Source organism: Passer domesticus, unplaced genomic scaffold, assembly GCF_036417665.1.
Source record: "Passer domesticus isolate bPasDom1 unplaced genomic scaffold, bPasDom1.hap1 HAP1_SCAFFOLD_304, whole genome shotgun sequence".
In the NCBI taxonomy this organism is placed as follows: domain Eukaryota; kingdom Metazoa; phylum Chordata; class Aves; order Passeriformes; family Passeridae; genus Passer; species Passer domesticus.
Genome location: NW_026990083.1, coordinates 1 through 18,654, shown reverse-complemented (window position 1 = coordinate 18,654; position 18,654 = coordinate 1). Strand labels below are relative to the sequence as shown.

Here is an 18,654-nt window from a genome sequence, read left to right as displayed (position 1 = left end):
CCCCAAAAATCCATGGGGACATCCCCGGGACTGTCCCCAAATCCCAGCGACCCCCCCGGGCCCGGCCCCCCCCGCGCCAGGCAAAGACCCCTCCAAAATCCCAGCGACCCCTCCCCAAAATCCCTGTGACCCCCCCAAAATCCATGGGGACACCCCCAGGACTGTCCCCAAAATCCAGTGACCCCCCCACCCCAAAATCCTTGGGGACACCCCCAGGAATGTCCCCAACCCACCCTGGGTGTCCCCAACACCCTCCAGACCCCCCCCTCCAAATTCACCAGGAGCCCCCAAATTCCTCGGCTTCCCCCTCCCCTCCAGGGGCCTCGCCCCCTCCCCAAAATATTTTGGGGTGTTTTGGGGGGGTGGGGGGGCAGGACATTGCTCCCTCCCCAAATCTGGGGCTGGGGGCTCCCTACATTTTGGGGGGGAACCCCCAAAAGGGGGTTCCCCAATATTTTGGGGGGGGGGTCGCACCCTGACCAAACCCCCCCTCCCCAAATTTCCCTTGCAGGAGGCGCGGGGCAGCCCCCCCCCCATCGCGGCCCCCCCCGCGGAGGTAAGGGGGGTTTGGGGGGGGGATTTTGGGGTGATTTTGGGGGTTTTTGGGGTGATTTGGGGGGGCTGACGCTCTGTGCTCTCTCCGCAGCCCCCCCGGCTTTTCCGCTCCCCCCTGGGGCTGCCCCTGTCCCGGCACCTGCTGCTCTGGGCCCGGGTACGTGGGGCTGCGTCACTGTCACTGTGTCACCGTGTCACCCGTGCCACCCCCTGCCATCCCCTGGCACTGCCACTGTCACCCCCTGTCACCCAGTGCCACCCCCTGTCCCGGCACCTGCTGCTCTGGGCCCGGGTACGTGGGGCTGCGTCACTGTCACTGTGTCACCGTGTCACCTGTGCCACCCCCTGCCATCCCCTGGCACTGCCACTGTCACCCCCTGTCACCCAGTGCCACCCCCTGTCACCCAGTGCCACCCCCTGTCCCGGCACCTGCTGCTCTGGGCCCGGGTACGTGGGGCTGCGTCACTGTCACTGTGTCACCGTGTCACCTGTGCCACCCCCTGCCACCCCCTGTCACCCCCTGGCACTGCCACTGTCACCCCCTGTCACCCAGTGCCACCCCCTGTCCTGGCACCTGCTGCTCTGGGCCCGGGTACGTGGGGCTGCGTCACTGTCACTGTGTCACCTCCTGCCACTGCCACTGCCACCCTTGTCACTCCCTGCCACCTCCCCGGCCATCCCCCGCCACTGCCACCCCCTGTCATTGCCACTCCCTGTCACCTCCTGCCACTGCCTGTCACCCCTGCCACCTCCCTGGCCACGCCCTGCCACTGCCACCCTTGTCACTGTCACCCCTTGCCACTGCCACCTCTGCCACTGTCAGCCCTGTCACCTCCTGCCACTGCCACCCCCTGCCACTGTCACCCCCTGCCACCCCCACCCGTGTCACTGTCACCCCCGTCACTTGCCCCCACTGCCACCGCCACCTCTCTGCATGTCCCCAAGGCCACCCCCTGCCACCTCTGCCACTGCCACCGCGGCCGTGTCCCCAGGGCCACCGCGGTCACTGCCACCCCCAGGCTTGCCTTGTCCCCAGAGCCACCCCCTGCCACTGCCACTGTGGGCATGTCCCCAGGGCCACCACTGTCACTGCCACCCCCTGCCACTGCCACCCCGGCCGTGTCCCCAAGGCCACCCGCTGCCACTGCCACCCCCTGGCACTGCCAATGTTGGCATCTCCCCAAGGCCATCCCTGTCACTGCCATCCCTGTCACCGCCATCCCTGTCACTGCCACCCCGGCCGTGTCCCCAGGGCCGCCTCCCCAGGCTGGGCCACCAGCCCCAGGGAGGGGACAAGCACGGCCGGGCCACCCTGGGCACTGCCACCAGCGCTGGCACTGCCACCAGCAGGGCCACCCCAGGGACAGTGCCAGCCCTAGGGACAGTGCCACCCTCGGGGACAGTGCCAGCCCTAGGGACAGTGCCAGCCCTAGGGACAGTGCCACCCCAGGGACAGTGCCAGCCCTAGGGACAGTGCCACCCTCGGGGACAGTGCCAGCCCTAGGGACAGTGCCATCCTCGGGGACAGTGCCAGCCCTAGGGACAGTGCCATCCTCGGGGACAGTGCCACCCCGGGGGACAGTGCCACCCCAGGGACACTGCCAGCCCTAGGGACAGTGCCATCCTCGGGGACAGTGCCATCCTTGGGGACAGTGCCACCCCCGGGACAGTGCCACCCTCAGGGGACAGTGCCACCCGGGGGGACAGTGCCACCCTCAGGGGACAGTGCCATCCTTGGGGACAGTGCCACCCCCGGGACAGTGCCACCCTCGGGGACAGTGCCATCCTCGGGGACAGTGCCATCCTTGGGGACAGTGCCATCCCCAGGGGACAGTGCCATCTTTGGGGACAGTGCCACCCCCGGGACAGTGCCACCCTCGGGACAGTGCCATCTTTGGGGACAGTGCCACCCCCGGGACAGTGCCATCCTCGGGGACAGTGCCATCCTCGGGGGACAGTGCCACCCTTGGGACAGTGCCATCCTCGGGGACAGTGCCACCCCCTTGGGACAGTGCCACCCCCTTGGGACAGTGCCACCCTTGGGACAGTGCCATCCTCGGGGACAGTGCCACCCCAGGGACACTGCCAGCCCTAGGGACAGTGCCATCCTTGGGGACAGTGCCATCCTTGGGGACAGTGCCACCCCCGGGACAGTGCCACCCCCGGGACAGTGCCATCCTCGGGGACAGTGCCACCCCAGGGACAGTGCCACCCTCAGGGGACAGTGCCACCCGGGGGGACAGTGCCACCCTCAGGGGACAGTGCCATCCTTGGGGACAGTGCCACCCCCGGGACAGTGCCACCCTCGGGGACAGTGCCATCCTCGGGGACAGTGCCATCCTTGGGGACAGTGCCATCCCCAGGGGACAGTGCCATCTTTGGGGACAGTGCCACCCCCGGGACAGTGCCACCCTCGGGACAGTGCCATCTTTGGGGACAGTGCCACCCCCGGGACAGTGCCATCCTCGGGGACAGTGCCATCCTCGGGGGACAGTGCCACCCTTGGGACAGTGCCATCCTCGGGGACAGTGCCACCCCCTTGGGACAGTGCCACCCTTGGGGACAGTGCCATCCCCAGGGGACAGTGCCATCTTTGGGGACAGTGCCACCCCCGGGACAGTGCCATCCTCGGGGACAGTGCCACCCCAGGGACAGTGCCACCCCAGGGACAGTGCCACCCTCAGGGGACAGTGCCATCTTTGGGGACAGTGCCACCCCCGGGACAGTGCCACCCTCAGGGGACAGTGCCATCTTTGGGGACAGTGCCACCCCCGGGACAGTGCCACCCTCAGGGGACAGTGCCATCTTTGGGGACAGTGCCACCCCCGTGTCCCCATGTCCCCAACAACGCGGGGGGGAAGGGGAGGTGAGGGGAGGGGTCCTGGGCGGGTGGTGACAACGGTGACAACGGTGACATCGGTGACGATGGTGACAACGGTGTCGCTGTCCCCAGGTGCCACACCCCGGTGCCACCAAGGACTGTCTGCTGCTCTGCGCCGCCGGCCTGCGCCCCCCGCCCGCGCCCCCCGGGACCCCCCCCTAATTCGGGGCTGTCCCCAAGGTGTCACCAGGGTGTCCCCGAGGTGTCACCGGGGTGTCCCCAAGGTGTCACCAGGGTGTCCCCTCCTCCACTTTGTTGCACTTGACCCCCCCTTTCCCACGGGGGGGGGCGCCTGTACAGAGACCCCCCCCAAAATTTGAGACCCCTCCCCAAAATCTGACCCCCCCCCCCAAAAAAAAATCACGGGACCCCCACCCCAAAAATCGCACCGGGCACTGAGGGGGGGGTCCCCAAATCCGAGACCCCTCCCCAAAATCCGAGACCACCTCCAATATCCCACCGGACCCCCCCCAAATCCAAGACCCCTCCCCAAAATCCCACCAGACCCTCCCCCCAAACCCATCGGACCCCCCCCCCAAAATCCCACCGGGCACTGAAAGGGGGGGGTCCCCAAATCCAAGACCCCCCCCCCCAAAAAAAACCACTCCCCCCCCCCAAGCGCGTGTGCCCCCCTTCCCACCCCCCCAGTAATTTGGGGAGGGGTCTCCCCGGTGCCCCCATGACCCTCCCCGAGGGGCAGCGGGACGCGACCCCCCCCAAAAAGGGTGGGGGACCCCCAGACCCCCCCCCAAAAAAGGGTGGGGGTCCCCCCGCCCCCCCCATTAGTAATTTATTTGTAGGGACGTTTGCACTGCGGACCCCCCCCCTTATTTATGCCCCTCCCCCCCCAAAATGGACCCCCCCGGGGGGCGCCCCCTCCCCAAATTGACCCCCCCGGTTTGTGACGCCCCCCGGGGGGGAGGACGAGAATAAAGTTGTGTTTCTGCCACCGCCGTGTCCCCAAACTGTCCCCTCTGTGCCACCCGTGTCCCCTCTGTGCCACCCCCCGTCCCCAAAGTGTCCCCAGTGCCACCCCCGTGTCCCCAAATTGTCCCCGAGTCCCCTGTGCCACCCCCGCGTCCCCAAAGTGTCTCCTCTGTGCCCCCCCGTCCCCAAATTGTCCCCGAGTCCCCTGTGCCACCCCCGTGTCCCCAAAGTGTCCCCGAGTCCCCTGTGCCACCCAGCGCGTCCCCGCTCTGTCCCCTGTGCCACCCAGCCTGTCCCCAATTCATCCGTGTCCCCTGTGCCACCCAGCGTGTCCCCGCTCTGTCCCCAAGTGCCACCCGGTGCGTCCCCCGCGCTCCGCCCGCTGTCCCCGCTCTGTCCCTCGCTGTCCCCGCAGTGTCCCCGCTCTGTCCCTCGGTGTCCCCGCGTTGTTCCTCGGTGTCCCCTGTGTCCCCGCGCTCTCCCCTCAGTGTCCTCGCGTTGTCCCTCAGTGTCCCCACAGTGTCCCCTCGGTGTCCCCGCTCTGTCCCTCGCTGTCCCCACTCTTTCCCTCAATGTCCCTGCTCTGCCCCCTCAGTGTCCCCGCGCTGTCCCCTCAATGTCCCCTCGCTGTCCCCTCGCTGTCCCCTCCCCGGCCACGCCGGTGCCACCCGGGTGCCAAAAAGTCTCTTTAGTATAAATAAGGGCGGGGGGGGGGGGCGCGGTGGCCCCGCGGGGACAATAAAGTGACGAAGGCACGGGGGGGGCAGGGGAGGGGTCCCCGGGCAGGCGGTGCCACCCTGGGGACAGGGGACAGCGGTGACACCGCGGGGACAGCGCCGGGGGGGCTCAGTAGTACGGGGGTGGCACTGCGGGTGACACGGGGGACCCCGGCGGGTGACACGGCAGGTGACACGGCAGGTGACACAGGTGTGTCCCGGCGGGTGACACGAGCGACACGGGAGGTGACACGGGTGTGTCCCGGCGGGTGACACGGCGGGTGACACGGCGGGTGACACGGCGGGTGACACAGGTGACAGCTACACCACGGTGCCACTCGGGGAGCCGCCGTTCTGCGAGGACAGCCCCTGCGGGGGGGAAGGAGGGAGGGAGGGGACAGCGGTGTCACCGGGGGAGGGGACACACGCCACTCCCTGTGACGTCACCGCGGGGACACCCCGGGGATTCCCCCCCCAAGGCTCCGCCCCGTCCCCAAAATCCGCTGTTTGTCCCCCAAAAACTCAACCCGGACAGCCCGAATCCCATCCAGGACACCCCAAAATCCCTCCCGGACACCCCAAATCCCATCCGGGACATCCCGAATCCCCTCCCGGACACCCCAAATCCCCCCCTAAACCACCCCAAAACCCCTCCGGGACACCCCAAATCCCATCCGGGACACCCCGAATACCCCCTAAACCACCCCAAAACCCCTCCGGGATGTCCCAAATCCCCTCCCGGACACCCCAAATCCCCTCTAAACCACCCCAAATGCCCCCTAAACCACCCCAAAACCCCTCCCGGACACCCCAAATCCCATCCGGGACACCCCAAATCCCCTCTAAACCACCCCAAATCCCCTCCGGGGCGCCCCCAGACTCACGGGGAGCCTCGGGTCCCCCCCGGGGACAGACGAGCCTGTCCTGAGAGCCTGTCGTGATATGGTCCTGGTGCTGCTGGGACCCCAAAATCCACCCAGATCCCCTCTAATCCACACCAAATCCCCTCGGAGACCCCTGCCCGCACTCACAGAGACCCCGGGCCGTGCCCAGGTGCAGATGAGCCCCTCCTGGCAGGCTGTCACAACACAAACCTGGAGCTCCTGACACCCCCAAACCCTACCCCAGACCCCCAAATCCCCTCTAAACCACCCCAAATCCCCTCGGAGACCCCTCCCCGCACTCACAGAGACCCCGGGCTGTGCCCAGGTGCAGATGAGCTCCTCCTGGCAGGCTGTCACCATACAAACCTGGAGCTCCTGGCACCCCAATTCCTCCCTAAACCATCCCAAATCCCCTTGGAGACCCCTGCCCGCACTCACAGAGACCCCGGGCCGTGCCCAGGTGCAGATGAGCTCCTCCTGGCAGGCTGGCACCATAAAAACCTGGAGCCCCTGGCACCCCAAACCCCCCTCAAACACCCCAAATTTCCTCTAAATCCCCTCGGAGACCCCCCAAATCCCCTCGGAGACCCCTGCCCGCACTCACAGAGACCCCGGGCCGTGCCCAGGTGCAGATGAGCCCCTCCTGGCAGGCCGTCACGATGCAATCCTCCAGGAACAGCAGCACCGTCAGCCTCTCCTGGGCGATTTTCTTGCACACCAGCGGCTCCAGCAGCGGCACCTCGTGCAGCCGCGGGCACAGCGCCGTGCCCAGCACCTTGGCCATGTCCAGAGACCCCCGCGAGCCCCCCGGGCCGCCGCCGGGGGGGGGTTTCTCGGCGTTGCCCCCTCCCCGGCTGATGTTGCCCAGGCTGTGGTAACGTTTGTGCTCCTTCTCGGGGGCGCCGCGGGGGTCCCGCAGGGTCAGCGTGGCGAAACGCCCCACGCTCAGCACCGGGGGGACCCGCGGCGAGATCTGGGGACCCCCGCCGGGCTGCGGGAGGCTGTTGGAGCGGGACAGCGAGCGCGGCAGCCCCGGCACGGAGGGCGGCGGGTCCCCGGCGGCGGCGGCGGGGCGGGCGCGGGGAGGGGGCGGCCGGGGGTCCAGCACGTCCTCGGTCAGGTCCCACAGGCAGAACTGCGTGTCCTGGCCGGCCGAGCCGAAGCGGTACGTGACGCTCGGGGGCTCCTCGGGGGTCTCGCCGCCCCCCTGCCCGTCGGGGGGCGGCGGCGGGGGAGGCGTGAAGGGATCGAAAGCCACGGCGTTGACCCACGACTTGTGGCCGTGCCCGCGGGCCACCACGCGTCCCTCGGCGAACGACCACACGGTGACCAGGTCGTCCTCGCCGCCGGTGACCACGTAGCGGCCGTCGGGGCTCCAGCAGACGCAGAGCAGCCCCCCGAAGTAGCTCCTCATCATGCCCTGCAGCAGCATGGAGGAGAAGTGGAAGACCCTGAGCACGCCGTCCTGGCTGACGCACGCCAGCGAGCGCCCGTCCGGCGAGAAGGCGAACTCGTTGAGCGGCCCCGAGCCCACGGCCCACTTGAGCAGCGGGTTCCGAGGGGTCTTGCTCTTGCAGGAGAAGACCCTGAAGCCCTCGCCCTGCGTGACCAGCGTGTACTGCGGGCTGGTGGCCCCGCAGGGCTGCTCCGAGTCGTACAGGTACAGGTGGCCGCTGGCGTGCGACGCCAGGAACAGGCGCTCGGTGTCCGGCAGCCACTTCACCAGCGTCACCTTGGACTTGTCGATGAGGCGCTGGGGGACGGCACGGGAAGGGTTAAAAGGGTGGTGGGGGGGGTACTGAGGGGGTTCGGGTGGTGCTGGGGGGGGTCTGGTGGTCCCAAAAGGGATCCCAGGGGGTTCCTGGTGGCCCTGGGCAGGGTCTGGTGGTCCCATGGATGATCCCGAGGGGTTCCTGGTGGCCCTGGTGGTCCCATGGGGGATCCTGAGGGGTTCCTGATGGTCCCATGGGGGATCTTGAGGGGGTTGGGGTGGTCCTGGGGAGGGTCTGGTGGTCCCAAAAGGGATCCCAAGGCGTTCCTGCTGGCCCTGGTGGTCCCATGGAGGGTCCCAGAGGGGTTCCTGGTGGTCCTGAGGAGGGTCTGGTGGTCCCATGGGGGATCTTGAGGGGTTCTTGGTGGCCCTGGTGGTCCCATGGATGATCCCGAGGGGTTCCTGGTGGTCCCATGGGGGATCCTGAGGGGCTTGGGGTGGTCTTGGGGAGGTTCCTGGTGGTCCCAAAAGGGATCCCAAGGGGTTCCTGGTGGCCCTGTCGTGGTCCTGGTGGTCCCATGGGTGATCCTGAAGGGTTCCTGGTAGTCCCATGGGGGGTCTTGAGGGGTTCCTGGTGGCCCTGGTGGTCCCATGGATGATCCCAAAGGGGTTCCTGGTGGCCCTGGGGGATCCTGGTGGTCCCATGGGGGATCCCGAGGGGTTCTTGGTGGCCCTGGTGGTCCCATGGGGGATCTTGGGGGGGATGGGGTGGTCTTGGGGAGGTTCTGGTGGTCCCATGGGTGATCCTGAGGGGTTCCTGGTGGCCCTGGTGGTCTCATGGATGATCCCAAGGGGTTCCTGGTGGTCCCATGGGGCTCCTAAGGGGTTCCTGGTGGACCCATGGGGGATCTTGAGGGGTTCCTGGTGGCCTTGGGGAGGTCCGGCTGATCCTAGGGGGCTCCCAAAGGTTCCTGGTGGTCCCAGGGGGCTCCCAAAGGGGTTCCTGGTGGCCCTGGGGAGGTCGGGCTGGTCCCAAGGGTTCCTGCTGGTCTCATGGAGGATCCCAAGGGTTCCTGGTGGTCCCATGGGGTTTCTGGTGGCCCTGGGGAGGTTCTGGTGGCCCTGGGGAGGTCCTGCAGGTCCCAAAGGGTTCCCGGTGGCCCTGGGGAGGTCGGGCTGGTCCCAGGGGGCTCCCAAGGGTTCCTGGTGGCCCTGGGGAGGTCGGGCTGGTCCCAGGGGGCTCCCAAGGGTTCCTGGTGGTCCCATGGGGTTTCTGGTGGCCCTGGGGAGGTTCTGGTGGCCCTGGGGAGGTCCTGCAGGTCCCAAAGGGTTCCTGGTGGCCCTGGGGAGGTCGGGCTGGTCCCAGGGGGCTCCCAAGGGGGTCCTGGTGGCCCTGGGGAGGTCCTGCAGGTCCCAAAGGGTTCCTGGTGGCCCCGGTGCCCCCTCACCTCCTCGTTGAAGAGCCGCCCGGCGCTGTCCTTCTTGGCCAGGTCCAGGTACTGCACCTGGCCGGCCGAGAAGCCCACGAGCAGCGGCAGCGTCTCGGCGCCCGCCGTGAACTGGTTGAAGTCGTGGCACGTGGGCTGCGTGCCCTTGTACACGCGCTTGTCGATGGGCCGCTGCAGGTCCAGCGCCTGCGGACACGGCACAGCGCGCTGGCACCGGCACGCTGGCACCGGCACCGCCACGGTGGCACCGGCACCCGCATGGTGGCACTGGCACCATCACTGGCAGGATGGCCCTGGCACTGTCATCTGCAGGGTGGCACTGGCACCAACACGGTGGCACTGGCACCAATGGGGTGGCACTGGCACTGCCACTGTCACTGGCAGGGGATGTCACCCTGGTGCTCCTTAAGGACTCTGTGCCCACCCCGGGTCACCAAAGGGGCTGCCAGGAGGGTCTGGGGTCACTGTCACCCACCCTGGGGTCACTGTCACTGTCCCTGAGGTCACTGTCACCAACCCTGGGGTCACTGTCACCAACCCTGGGGTCACTGTCACTGTCCCTGGGGTCACTGTCACCAACCCTGGGTCACTGTCACCCACCCTGGGGTCACTGCCACTGTCCCTGGGGTCACTGTCACCGACCCTGGGGTCACTGTCACCAACCCTGGGTCACTGTCACCCACCCTGGGGTCACTGCCACTGTCCCTGGGGTCACTGTCACCGACCCTGGGGTCACTGTCACTGTCCCTGGGGTCACTGTCACCAACCCTGGGGTCACTGTCACCCACCCTGGGGTCACTGTCACCAACCCTGGGGTCACTGTCCCTGTCCCTGGGGTCACTGCCACTGTCCCTGGGGTCAATGTCACCGACCCTGGGGTCACTGTCACCAACCCTGGGTCACTGTCACCAACCCTGGGGTCACTGTCACTGTCCCTGGGGTCACTGTCACCGACCCTGGGGTCACTGTCACTGTCCCTGGGGTCACTGTCACCAACCCTGGGTCACTGTCACCAACCCTGGGGTCACTGTCACTGTCCCTGGGGTCACTGCCACTGTCCCTGGGGTCACTGTCACCGACCCTGGGGTCACTGTCACTGACCCTGGGGTCACTGTCACTGTCCCTGGGGTCACTGTCACCAACCCTGGGTCACTGTCACCCACCCTGGGGTCACTGCCACTGTCCCTGGGTCACTGTCACCAACCCTGGGGTCACTGCCACTGTCCCTGGGGTCACTGTCACCGACCCTGGGGTCACTGTCACTGACCCTGGGGTCACTGTCACTGTCCCTGGGGTCACTGTCACCAACCCTGGGTCACTGTCACCCACCCTGGGGTCACTGTCACCCACCCTGGGGTCACTGTCCCTGTCCCTGGGGTCACTGTCACCGACCCTGGGGTCACTGTCACTGACCCTGGGGTCACTGTCACTGTCCCTGGGGTCACTGTCACCAACCCTGGGTCACTGTCACCCACCCTGGGGTCACTGTCACCAACCCTGGGGTCACCTTTGCCCCTCACTCCCCCCGTTAATCCCCGTTATTCCCCCGGTTCTCCCCCTCTTCTCTCCCATTCTCTCCCTGTCCTCCGCGCCCGGTTCTCCCCCGTCATTCCCCCGGTTCTCCCTCATTATTCCCCCGTTATTCCCCGGTTTTTCCCGTTATTCCCCGGTTTTTCCCGTTATCCCCCCGTTATTCCCCGTTACCCTCCGGCTGCCGCGTCCCGCGCTGCCGGCCCCTCCGTAGAAGTGCAGCTCCCGGCCGAGGTTGCAGCACACGCGGCTGCGCTCGGCGGCTCCCCCGGGCGGGCTGCGGCTCCGGGCCAGCCGCACCACCGAGAGCCGCACCGGCGGCAGCGCCCCGGGGCCCGGCGGGGCGGGCGCGGCCGGGGCGGGCCCGGCGGCGGCGGCGGCGGCGGCGGCGGGGCCCAGCAGGCGGTAGGAGCCCTCGCGGGTGCGGAAGCGGCTCTTGAGCTCCGGAGCGGCCGCGGGAGGCTCGGCCGGGCCCGGGCCCGCCGCCGCCGCCGCCGCCATGGCCGCCGGAAGCCGCCTCAGGAGCGGGCGGGAGCGGCCGCCGCCATCATGGCGGCGCTGAGTCAGCGAGGCCACGCCCACACGTGTGGGAAGGGCCAATCAACGCGCGAGGAGGGCGGGGGCACGCCCACTGAGGGGGGAGGGAGCTGCCATATAAGGGATGGGCACGCCCATGAGTGGCAGAAGCCACGCCCCTAATGGAGGACACGCCCAGGAGTGGCGGAAACCACGCCTCAAAACACAGAGACCACGCCCCCGAGGTGGGAAGGGCCAATCAACGCGCGAGGAGGGTAAGGACACGCCCACTGAGAGGGAAAGGAGTGGCCATATAAGGGATGGGCACACCCCGAGTGGTAGAAACCACGCCCCCAAACATGGAAACCACGCCCCTAGAGGAGACCACGCCCATGAGTGGTGGAAACCACGCCCCAAAATATGGAGAACACGCCCCCAATAAGTGTAAGTGGCAGAAGCCACACCCCCAAACACGAAAGCCACACCCCCATCCCACCCCCAAATAGTAAAACACCGCCCCCAAAATAAAAACCACGCCCCCAAAAGGGAATGATACCTGAGTGGTGAAGCCACGCCCCAAAAAGATGTAAACCACACCCCCAAAAGGAAACCACACCCCCAAATGACACAAACCCCACCCCAAACTAGAAACCACGCCCCCATCATGTAAAACCCCGCCCCAAAATCCGGCACATCCCAAGCCACGCCCACCCCAAAAGCCTCCCCCTAATTTGCATCCCCAAACCCCACCCACTTTGGGATGAAACCCCACCCAGTGAGGCCACGCCCCCATTCCCGTTTGGCCACGCCCACCAAAAACCATCCAGGAGCCCCAAATTTCCTCCCAGGCCTTTATTGACACCCCCAGGCCCGGGGGGGGGTCTCGGGGGGCTGCCCCGCCCCCCTCAGCCCTGGCAGGGACCCTCGGGGACCCCCCCCGGCCCCCCCGGGGGCCCCTCGGGGCTCTGCGTGCCGGGGGGGGGCGGCTCCGACGAGGGGGGGCTGCCGGGGGGGGCCTCGGGCTGGGGGGGCTCCGCGCCCGCGGGGGGGTCCTGGGGGGGAGAGAAGGGGGTGAGAAACGCCCCTCCCCCTCCCCAAAATCTGGGTCAGACACGCCCCTCCCCCTCCCCAAAATCTGGGTCAGACACGCCCCTCCCCCTCCCCAAAAACTGGGTTAGACACGCCCCTCCCCCTCCCCAAAATCTGGGTTAGAAACGCCCCTCCCCCTCCCCAAAATCTGGGGGAGAAACGCCCCTCCCCCTCCCCAAAATCTGGGTTAGACACGCCCCTCCCCCTCCCCAAAATCTGGGGGAGAAATGCCCCTCCCCCTCCCCAAAATGGGGGTGAGGAACGCCCCTCCCCCTCCCCAAAATGAGGGTGAGAAATGCCCCTCCCCCACCTAAAAATGGGGGTGAGGAACGCCCCCTCCCCCTCCCCAAAATCTGGGTCAGAAACGCCCCTCCCCCCCCCAAATCTGGGTTAGAAACGCCCCTCCCCCTCCCCAAAATCTGGGTTAGAAACGCCCCTCCCCCTCCCCAAAATCTGGGTTAGAAACGCCCCTCCCCCTCCCCAAAATCTGGGTTAGAAATGCCCCTCCCCCTCCCCAAAATGGGGGTGAGGAACGCCCCTCCCCCTCCCCAAAATGGGGTGTCACAATGCCCCTCCCCCACCTAAAAATGGGGGTGAGGAACACCCCTCCCCCTCCCCAAAATGGGGGTCACAACGCCCCTCCCCCTCCCCAAAATGGGGGTCACAACGCCCCTCCCCCCCCAAATCGGGGCACGGGGCGGGGTGGGGGAGGGGCTGACCTTGGGGGGCTCCAGGGCGGCGTCGGGGGGGGACGCGTCCCCTCCCCCCCCCGAGCTCTCCTCATCCTCGGCCACGCTGATGAAGATCGAGGGGGGCTCCAGCTCCGCCCCCCCCAGCTCCGGGGGGCCCTCGGGGGGAGGGGACCCCGCGCCGGGACCCCCCCCCGGGGCACCCCCCTTGGCCTTGGGGTCCTCCTCGCTCCGGGGGGGCTTCGGGGGCTTCTCCTGGGGACAGCGAGGGGGGTGGCACCCCAAAGTGGCACCCGGGGGCACCTGGGGGCACCTCTGTGCCCACCTGGGCAGGGGACCCAAATGGGTCTGGGGGCACCCTGTCCCTGTCCCCACCTGTCCAGGTGTCCCCAAAATGGGTCTGGGGTCACCTGGCACCTCTGTGCCCACCTGGGCAGGTGACCCAAAATGGGTCTGGGGGCACCTGGCACCTCTGTGCCCACCTGGGCAGGTGACCCAAATGGGTCTGGGGTCACCCTGTCCCTCTGTCCCCCCCTCCCCAGGTGTCCCCATGTCCCCACCCCTCCAGGTGTCCCTGTATCCCCTGTCCCTGTCCCCACCCCTCCAGGTGTCCCCATGTCCCCTGTCCCTGTCCCCCCCATCCCAGGTATCCCCATGTCCCCATGTCCCCTGTCCCCACCTCTCCAGGTGTCCCCTGTCCCTGTCCCCTGTCCCCCCCTCCCCATGTCCCCATGTCCCTGTCCCCATGTCCCCGTGTCCCCTGTCCCCCCCTCCCCAGCTGTCCCCGTGTCCCCTGTCCCTGTCCCCACCTCTCCAGGTGTCCCCATGTCCCTGTCCCCTGTCCCTGTCCCTGTCCCCCCCTCCCCAGCTGTCCCCATGTCCCCGTGTCCCCTGTCCCCACCTCTCCAGGTGTCCCCATGTCCCCGTGTCCCCCTGTCCCCCCCTCCCCAGCTGTCCCCATGTCCCCGTGTCCCCTGTCCCCACCTCTCCAGGTGTCCCCATGTCCCCGTGTCCCCTGTCCCCACCTCTCCAGGTGTCCCCTCGGGCTCGTGGCGCGTGGTGGCCTCCAGGATGGCCATGGTGGACAGGGGGATGTGCGCTTGCTGTCACCGAGGGGGGACACAAACGGCAGGGTGTGACATCCCTGGGGGTGGCACCTGTCCCCAGGAGTGCCACCTGTCCCCAGGGGGTGTGACATCCCTGGGGGTGGCACCTGTCCCAGGGGTGTGACATCCCTGGGGGTGGCACCTGTCCCCAGGAGTGCCACCTGTCCCAGGAGTGCCACCTGTCCCCAGGGGTGTGACATCCCTGGGGGTGGCACCTGTCCCCAGGAGTGCCACCTGTCCCAGGAGTGCCACCTGTCCCCAGGGGTGTGACATCCCTGGGGGTGGCACTTGTCCCCAGGGTGATGTCACCTGTCCACAGCTGATGTCCCCCATCCCAAGGGATGTCACCTGTCCCCAGGGATGTCCCCATGCCCAGGTGGTGTCACCTGTCCCCAGTGTCACCTGGTGGGGGGTGAGGGCGCGCACGTGGCTCAGCAGGGGCTCGGGCAGCTCCGGGCACTTGTCACCCCCACACCCAGGGATGTCACCTGTCCCCTGTCCCCAGGGGCTGTCCCCTGTCCCCAGGTGATGTCACCTGTCCCCAGGGGTGTCACCTGTCCCCAGGGGTGTCACCTGGTGGGGGGTGAGGGCGCGCACGTGGCTCAGCAGGGGCTCGCGCAGCTCCGGGCACTGTCACCCCCCACACCCGGGGATGTCACCTGTCCCCTGTCCCCAGGGCTGTCCCAGGGGCTGTCCCCTGTCCCCAGGTGGTGTCACCTGTCCCCAGGGGTGTCACCTGTCCCCAGTGTCACCTGGTGGGGGGTGAGGGCGCGCACGTGGCTCAGCAGGGGCTCGCGCAGCTCCGGGCACTTGTCGAAGACGGCGGCGAGCTGGGGCGGGGGCAGCTGCAGAACCACCTGGAAGGACTGGGGCTTGGTGCGCTGGCAGCACTTGATGAAGCCCTCCCACACCTTGGGGTACTTCCACACCTGCGGAGACACACCTGGGGTCACCTGAAACACCTGAGACACACCTGGGTCACCTGGGGGTCACCTGGGACACCCCTGGGGCTTGGTGCGCTGGCAGCACTTGATCAACCCCTCCCACACCTTGGGGTACTTCCACACCTGGGGAAACACACCTGGGGTCACACCTGAGACACACCTGAGACCTTGGGGGTCACCTGAGACACCCCTGGGGTCACCTGGGATACACCTGAGACACGTGGGACACCCCTGGGGTCACCTGGGGGTCACCCGGGACACCCCTGGGGCTTGGTGCGCCGGCAGCACTTGATGAACCCCTCCCACACCTTGGGGTACTTCCACACCTGTGGAGACACACCTGGGTCACACCTGAGACACCTGGGGGTCACCTGAGACACCCCTGGGGTCACCTGGGATACACCTGAGACACGTGGGACACCCCCGGGACACCCGGGACACCCCTGGGGCTTGGTGCGCTGGCAGCACTTGATGAACCCCTCCCACACCTTAGGGTACTTCCACACCTGGGGAGACACACCTGGGGTCACCTGGGTCACACCTGAGACACCTGGGACACACCTGGGTCACCTGGGACACACCTGGAGTCATCTGGGACACACCTGAGACACATCTGGGTCACCTGAGGGTCACCTGGGGTCACCTGGGACTCACCTGGATCACATCCATCAGCAGGGATGGACCCTTCCTACACCTTGGGGTACTGACACACCTGGGGACACACCTGGGGTCATCCAGGACACACCTGAGACACACCTGGGTCACCTGGGACTCACCTGGGTCATCTGAGGGTCACCTGGGGCTCACCTGGATCACCTGGGACTCACCTGGATCACACCTGGGGCTCACCTGGATCACACCCGGGGTCAGCAGGGATGGACCCTTCCTACACCTTGGGGTACTGACACACCTGGGGGTGACTTTTGCAGGGATTTTGGGGTGATTTCAGAGGGATTTTTCGGGTAATTTCAGGGGGTTTTGGGGCCCCAGACCTGTTCCATGATGAGCCTGGACAGGATGTTCATGATGGAGCCTGGATCACCGTGGGCATCGGGGATTTTGGGGTGAATTTTAGGGTCATTTCAGGGGGATTTTTGCAGGAATTCTGGGATCATTTCAGAGGGATTTTTGGGGTAATTTCAGGGGATTTTGGGGCCCCAGACCTGTTTCATGATCAGCCTGGACAGGATGTTCATGACGAAGCCGCCCAGGCGCGGGTACACGGTCAGAGCTGGATCACCGTGCGCAGCGGGGATTTTGGGGGCAGTTTTGGCATGAATTTGGGGTGAATTTTGATGGATTTTTTTTGGGATTTCGGGGCCCCAGACCTGTTTCATGATGAGGCGGGACAGGATGTTCATGACAAAGCCACCCAGGCGCGGGTACATGGTCAGGGCCTGGATGACCGTGTGTACTGGGGATTTTTGGGGTAATTTCAGGGGGATTTTTGGGGTGATTTTTGCAGGAATTTTGGGGTAACTCTGGGGGATTTCGGGGCGCCAGACCTGTTTCATGATGAGGCGGGACAGGATGTTCATGACGAAGCCGCCCAGGCGCGGGTACATGGTCAGTGCCTGGATGACCGTGTGTACTGGGGATTTTTGGGGCAATTTCAGGGGGATTTTGGGGTGATTTTTGCAGGAATTTTGGGCTAACTCTGAGGGATTTAGGGGTCCCAGACCTGTTTCATGATGAACCTGGACAGGATGTTCATGACGAAGCCGCCCAGGCGCGGGTACAGGGTCAGAGCTGGATCACCGTGTGCAGCAGGGATTTCGGGGGCAGTTTTGGGGTGAATTTGGGGTGAATTTTGGGGTACTTTCAGGGGGATTTTTTCAGGAAATCTGGGGTAATTTCAGTGGATTTTGGAGTAATTTTTTTGGGATTTTGTGGTCCCAAACCTGTTCCATGATGAGCCAGGACAGGACGTTCATGATGGGTGTACAGAGCTGGATCACCGTGCGCATCCGGGATTTTGGGGCCAGTTTGGGGGTGAGTTTTACAGGAATTCTGGGATAATTTCAGGGGGATTCTGGGGTAATTTCTTGGAATTTTGGGGCCCCAAACCTGTTCCATGATGAGCCAGGACAGGACGTTCATGATGGGTGTACAAGGTCAGTGCTGGATCACCGTGCGCATCGGGGATTTCGGGGCAGTTTTGGGGTGAATTTTACAGGAATTTTGGGGTAATTCCAAGTGGATTTTTGGGGTAATTTCAGGGGATTTCGGGGCCCCAGACCTGTTTCATGATGAGGCGGGACAGGATGTTCATGACGAAGCCGCCCAGGCGCGGGTACATGGTCAGGGCCTGGATGACCGTGCGCATCAGCAGCATGGGCAGCGGGCTCTGCTCCATCAGCTGCTGCATCACCACGGCCAGCACCTCGGACGTGTACACGTTCCGCTCCGCGAAGCACAGGTTGGTGGCTGCGGGGACAGCGCGCATGCTGGGAGGGACTGGGGGGCACTGGGAGGGACTGGGAGGGGCTGGGAAGGGAGTGGGAGGGCAATGGGAGGGGACTGGGAGGCACTGGAAGGGGCTGAAAGGGCAATGGGAGGGACTGGGAGGGACTGGGAGGGGACTGGGAGGGACTGGGAGGGGCTGGGAAGCACTGGGAGGGGAGTGAGAGGGACTGGGGGGCACTGGGAGGGACCGGGAGGGGCTGGGAAGGGAGTGGGAGGGAGTGGGAGGGGCTGGGAGAGGCTGAAAGGGCAATGGGAGGGACTGGGAGGGGCTGAGAGGGAACTGGGAGGGACGTGGGAGGGACTGGGAGGGAGTGGGAGGGGCTGAAAAGGCAATGGGAGGGACTGGGAGGGAGTGGGAGGGCAATGGGAGGGGAGTGGGAAGCAATGGAAGGGGCTGGGGGCATTAAAAGGGCACTAGGAGGTGCTGGGGGGCACTGGGAGGGACTGGGAGGGGAGTGGGAGGGGAGTGGGGGGGACTGGGAGGGACTGGGAAGGGCAATGGGAGGGACTGGGAGGGGCTGGGAGGGGCTGAAAGGGCAATGGGAGGGACTGGGCGGCACTGGGAGGGGAGTGGGAAGGACTGGAATCCATGGACAGGGGTCCCATGTCCCCCCCCCACCCTGTGTGCCCCCATGTCCCTGCCACCCCCTGGGTGTCCCTGTCACCCCCTGGGTGTCCCCTGGGTGTCCCCGTGCCCACCTTTGATGATGGATTTCATGTCACACTTGGAGGAGTCGATGTTGTGCAGGGCGATCAGGAGCTCCCCGGGGTTCAGCGGGGACACGGCCGAGGCGCCGTCACCTGCGGGGACAGCGGGGTGACAGGGACAGGGACACCGGGGTGACAGGGACAGGGACACCGGGGTGACAGGGACAGGGGCTGCGTCCCATCCCAGCTGTCCCCCCTGTCCCTTACCGTGCTGTGTCCCCAGCAGGCCTGTCCCCAGGCTGTCCCCTGTCCCATCCCACCTGTCCCCAAGCCGTCCCACCTGTCCCCAAGCCGTCCCCAGTGTCCCCAAGCTGTCCCCAGGCTGTCCCCTACCGTGCTGTGTCCCCAGCAGGCGGTTGAAGACCTCCTTGACCACGATGGGGTTGAGTTTGATGAGTTTGGGCAGCGCCTGGATCACCTCTTTCTGCACCAAAACCGGCCCCGGGGACACTCAGTGACACTCAGTGACACCAGGGGACACTCA

The 18,654-nt window shown here is 66.4% G+C and overlaps 2 protein-coding genes and 1 long non-coding RNA gene across 3 annotated transcripts; 1 reads left to right on the top strand and 2 right to left on the bottom strand.

Annotated features, from left to right (window-relative positions):
* Positions 1-508: 508 nt before the first annotated feature.
* On the top strand, positions 509-3,744 carry LOC135292351 (uncharacterized). Its single transcript, XR_010354743.1, has 3 exons — positions 509-556; positions 647-712; positions 3,509-3,744. It is a non-coding gene; the product is annotated as an uncharacterized LOC135292351 (long non-coding RNA).
* A 1,604-nt stretch (positions 3,745-5,348) lies between these two features.
* On the bottom strand, positions 5,349-11,183 carry LOC135292350 (dystrophia myotonica WD repeat-containing protein-like). The gene is made up of 4 exons (XM_064406563.1): positions 10,827-11,183; positions 9,123-9,308; positions 6,568-7,716; positions 5,349-5,448 (listed from the first exon to the last, which is right to left on the bottom strand). Exons 1-4 carry the CDS (start codon positions 11,151-11,153, stop codon positions 5,401-5,403), a joined length of 1,710 nt encoding a protein of 569 aa, XP_064262633.1. The 5' UTR covers positions 11,154-11,183; the 3' UTR covers positions 5,349-5,400.
* An 822-nt stretch (positions 11,184-12,005) lies between these two features.
* On the bottom strand, positions 12,006-18,595 carry LOC135292352 (symplekin-like). The gene is made up of 7 exons (XM_064406564.1): positions 18,504-18,595; positions 18,162-18,263; positions 17,236-17,423; positions 14,805-14,981; positions 13,972-14,049; positions 12,977-13,201; positions 12,006-12,220 (listed from the first exon to the last, which is right to left on the bottom strand). The coding sequence occupies exons 2-7, from the start codon at positions 18,178-18,180 to the stop codon at positions 12,074-12,076; spliced, it is 834 nt and encodes a 277-aa protein (XP_064262634.1). The 5' UTR covers positions 18,181-18,263; positions 18,504-18,595; the 3' UTR covers positions 12,006-12,073.
* Between the last annotated feature and the right edge of the window lie 59 nt (positions 18,596-18,654).

Excerpts from the sequence above, each read along its gene's own strand:
- LOC135292350 (XM_064406563.1), bottom strand. The coding sequence starts at position 11,153 with ATGGCGGCGGCGGCGGCGGCGGGCCCGGGCCCGGCCGAGCCTCCCGCG. Across the intron at positions 7,717-9,122 it reads GGCGGCTCTTCAACGAGGAG|CGCCTCATCGACAAGTCCAA; the intron begins GTGAGGGGGCAC and ends GCCGTCCCCCAG. Across the intron at positions 5,449-6,567 it reads GGGCACGGCCCGGGGTCTCT|GGGCTGTCCTCGCAGAACGG; the intron begins GTGAGTGCGGGC and ends TCCCCCCCGCAG.
- LOC135292352 (XM_064406564.1), bottom strand. Across the intron at positions 14,982-17,235 it reads CCCGCCTCATCATGAAACAG|GTGTGGAAGTACCCCAAGGT; the intron begins GTCTGGGGCCCC and ends GTGTCTCCGCAG. Across the intron at positions 14,050-14,804 it reads GCGCCCTCACCCCCCACCAG|CAAGCGCACATCCCCCTGTC; the intron begins GTGACACTGGGG and ends CCTCGGTGACAG.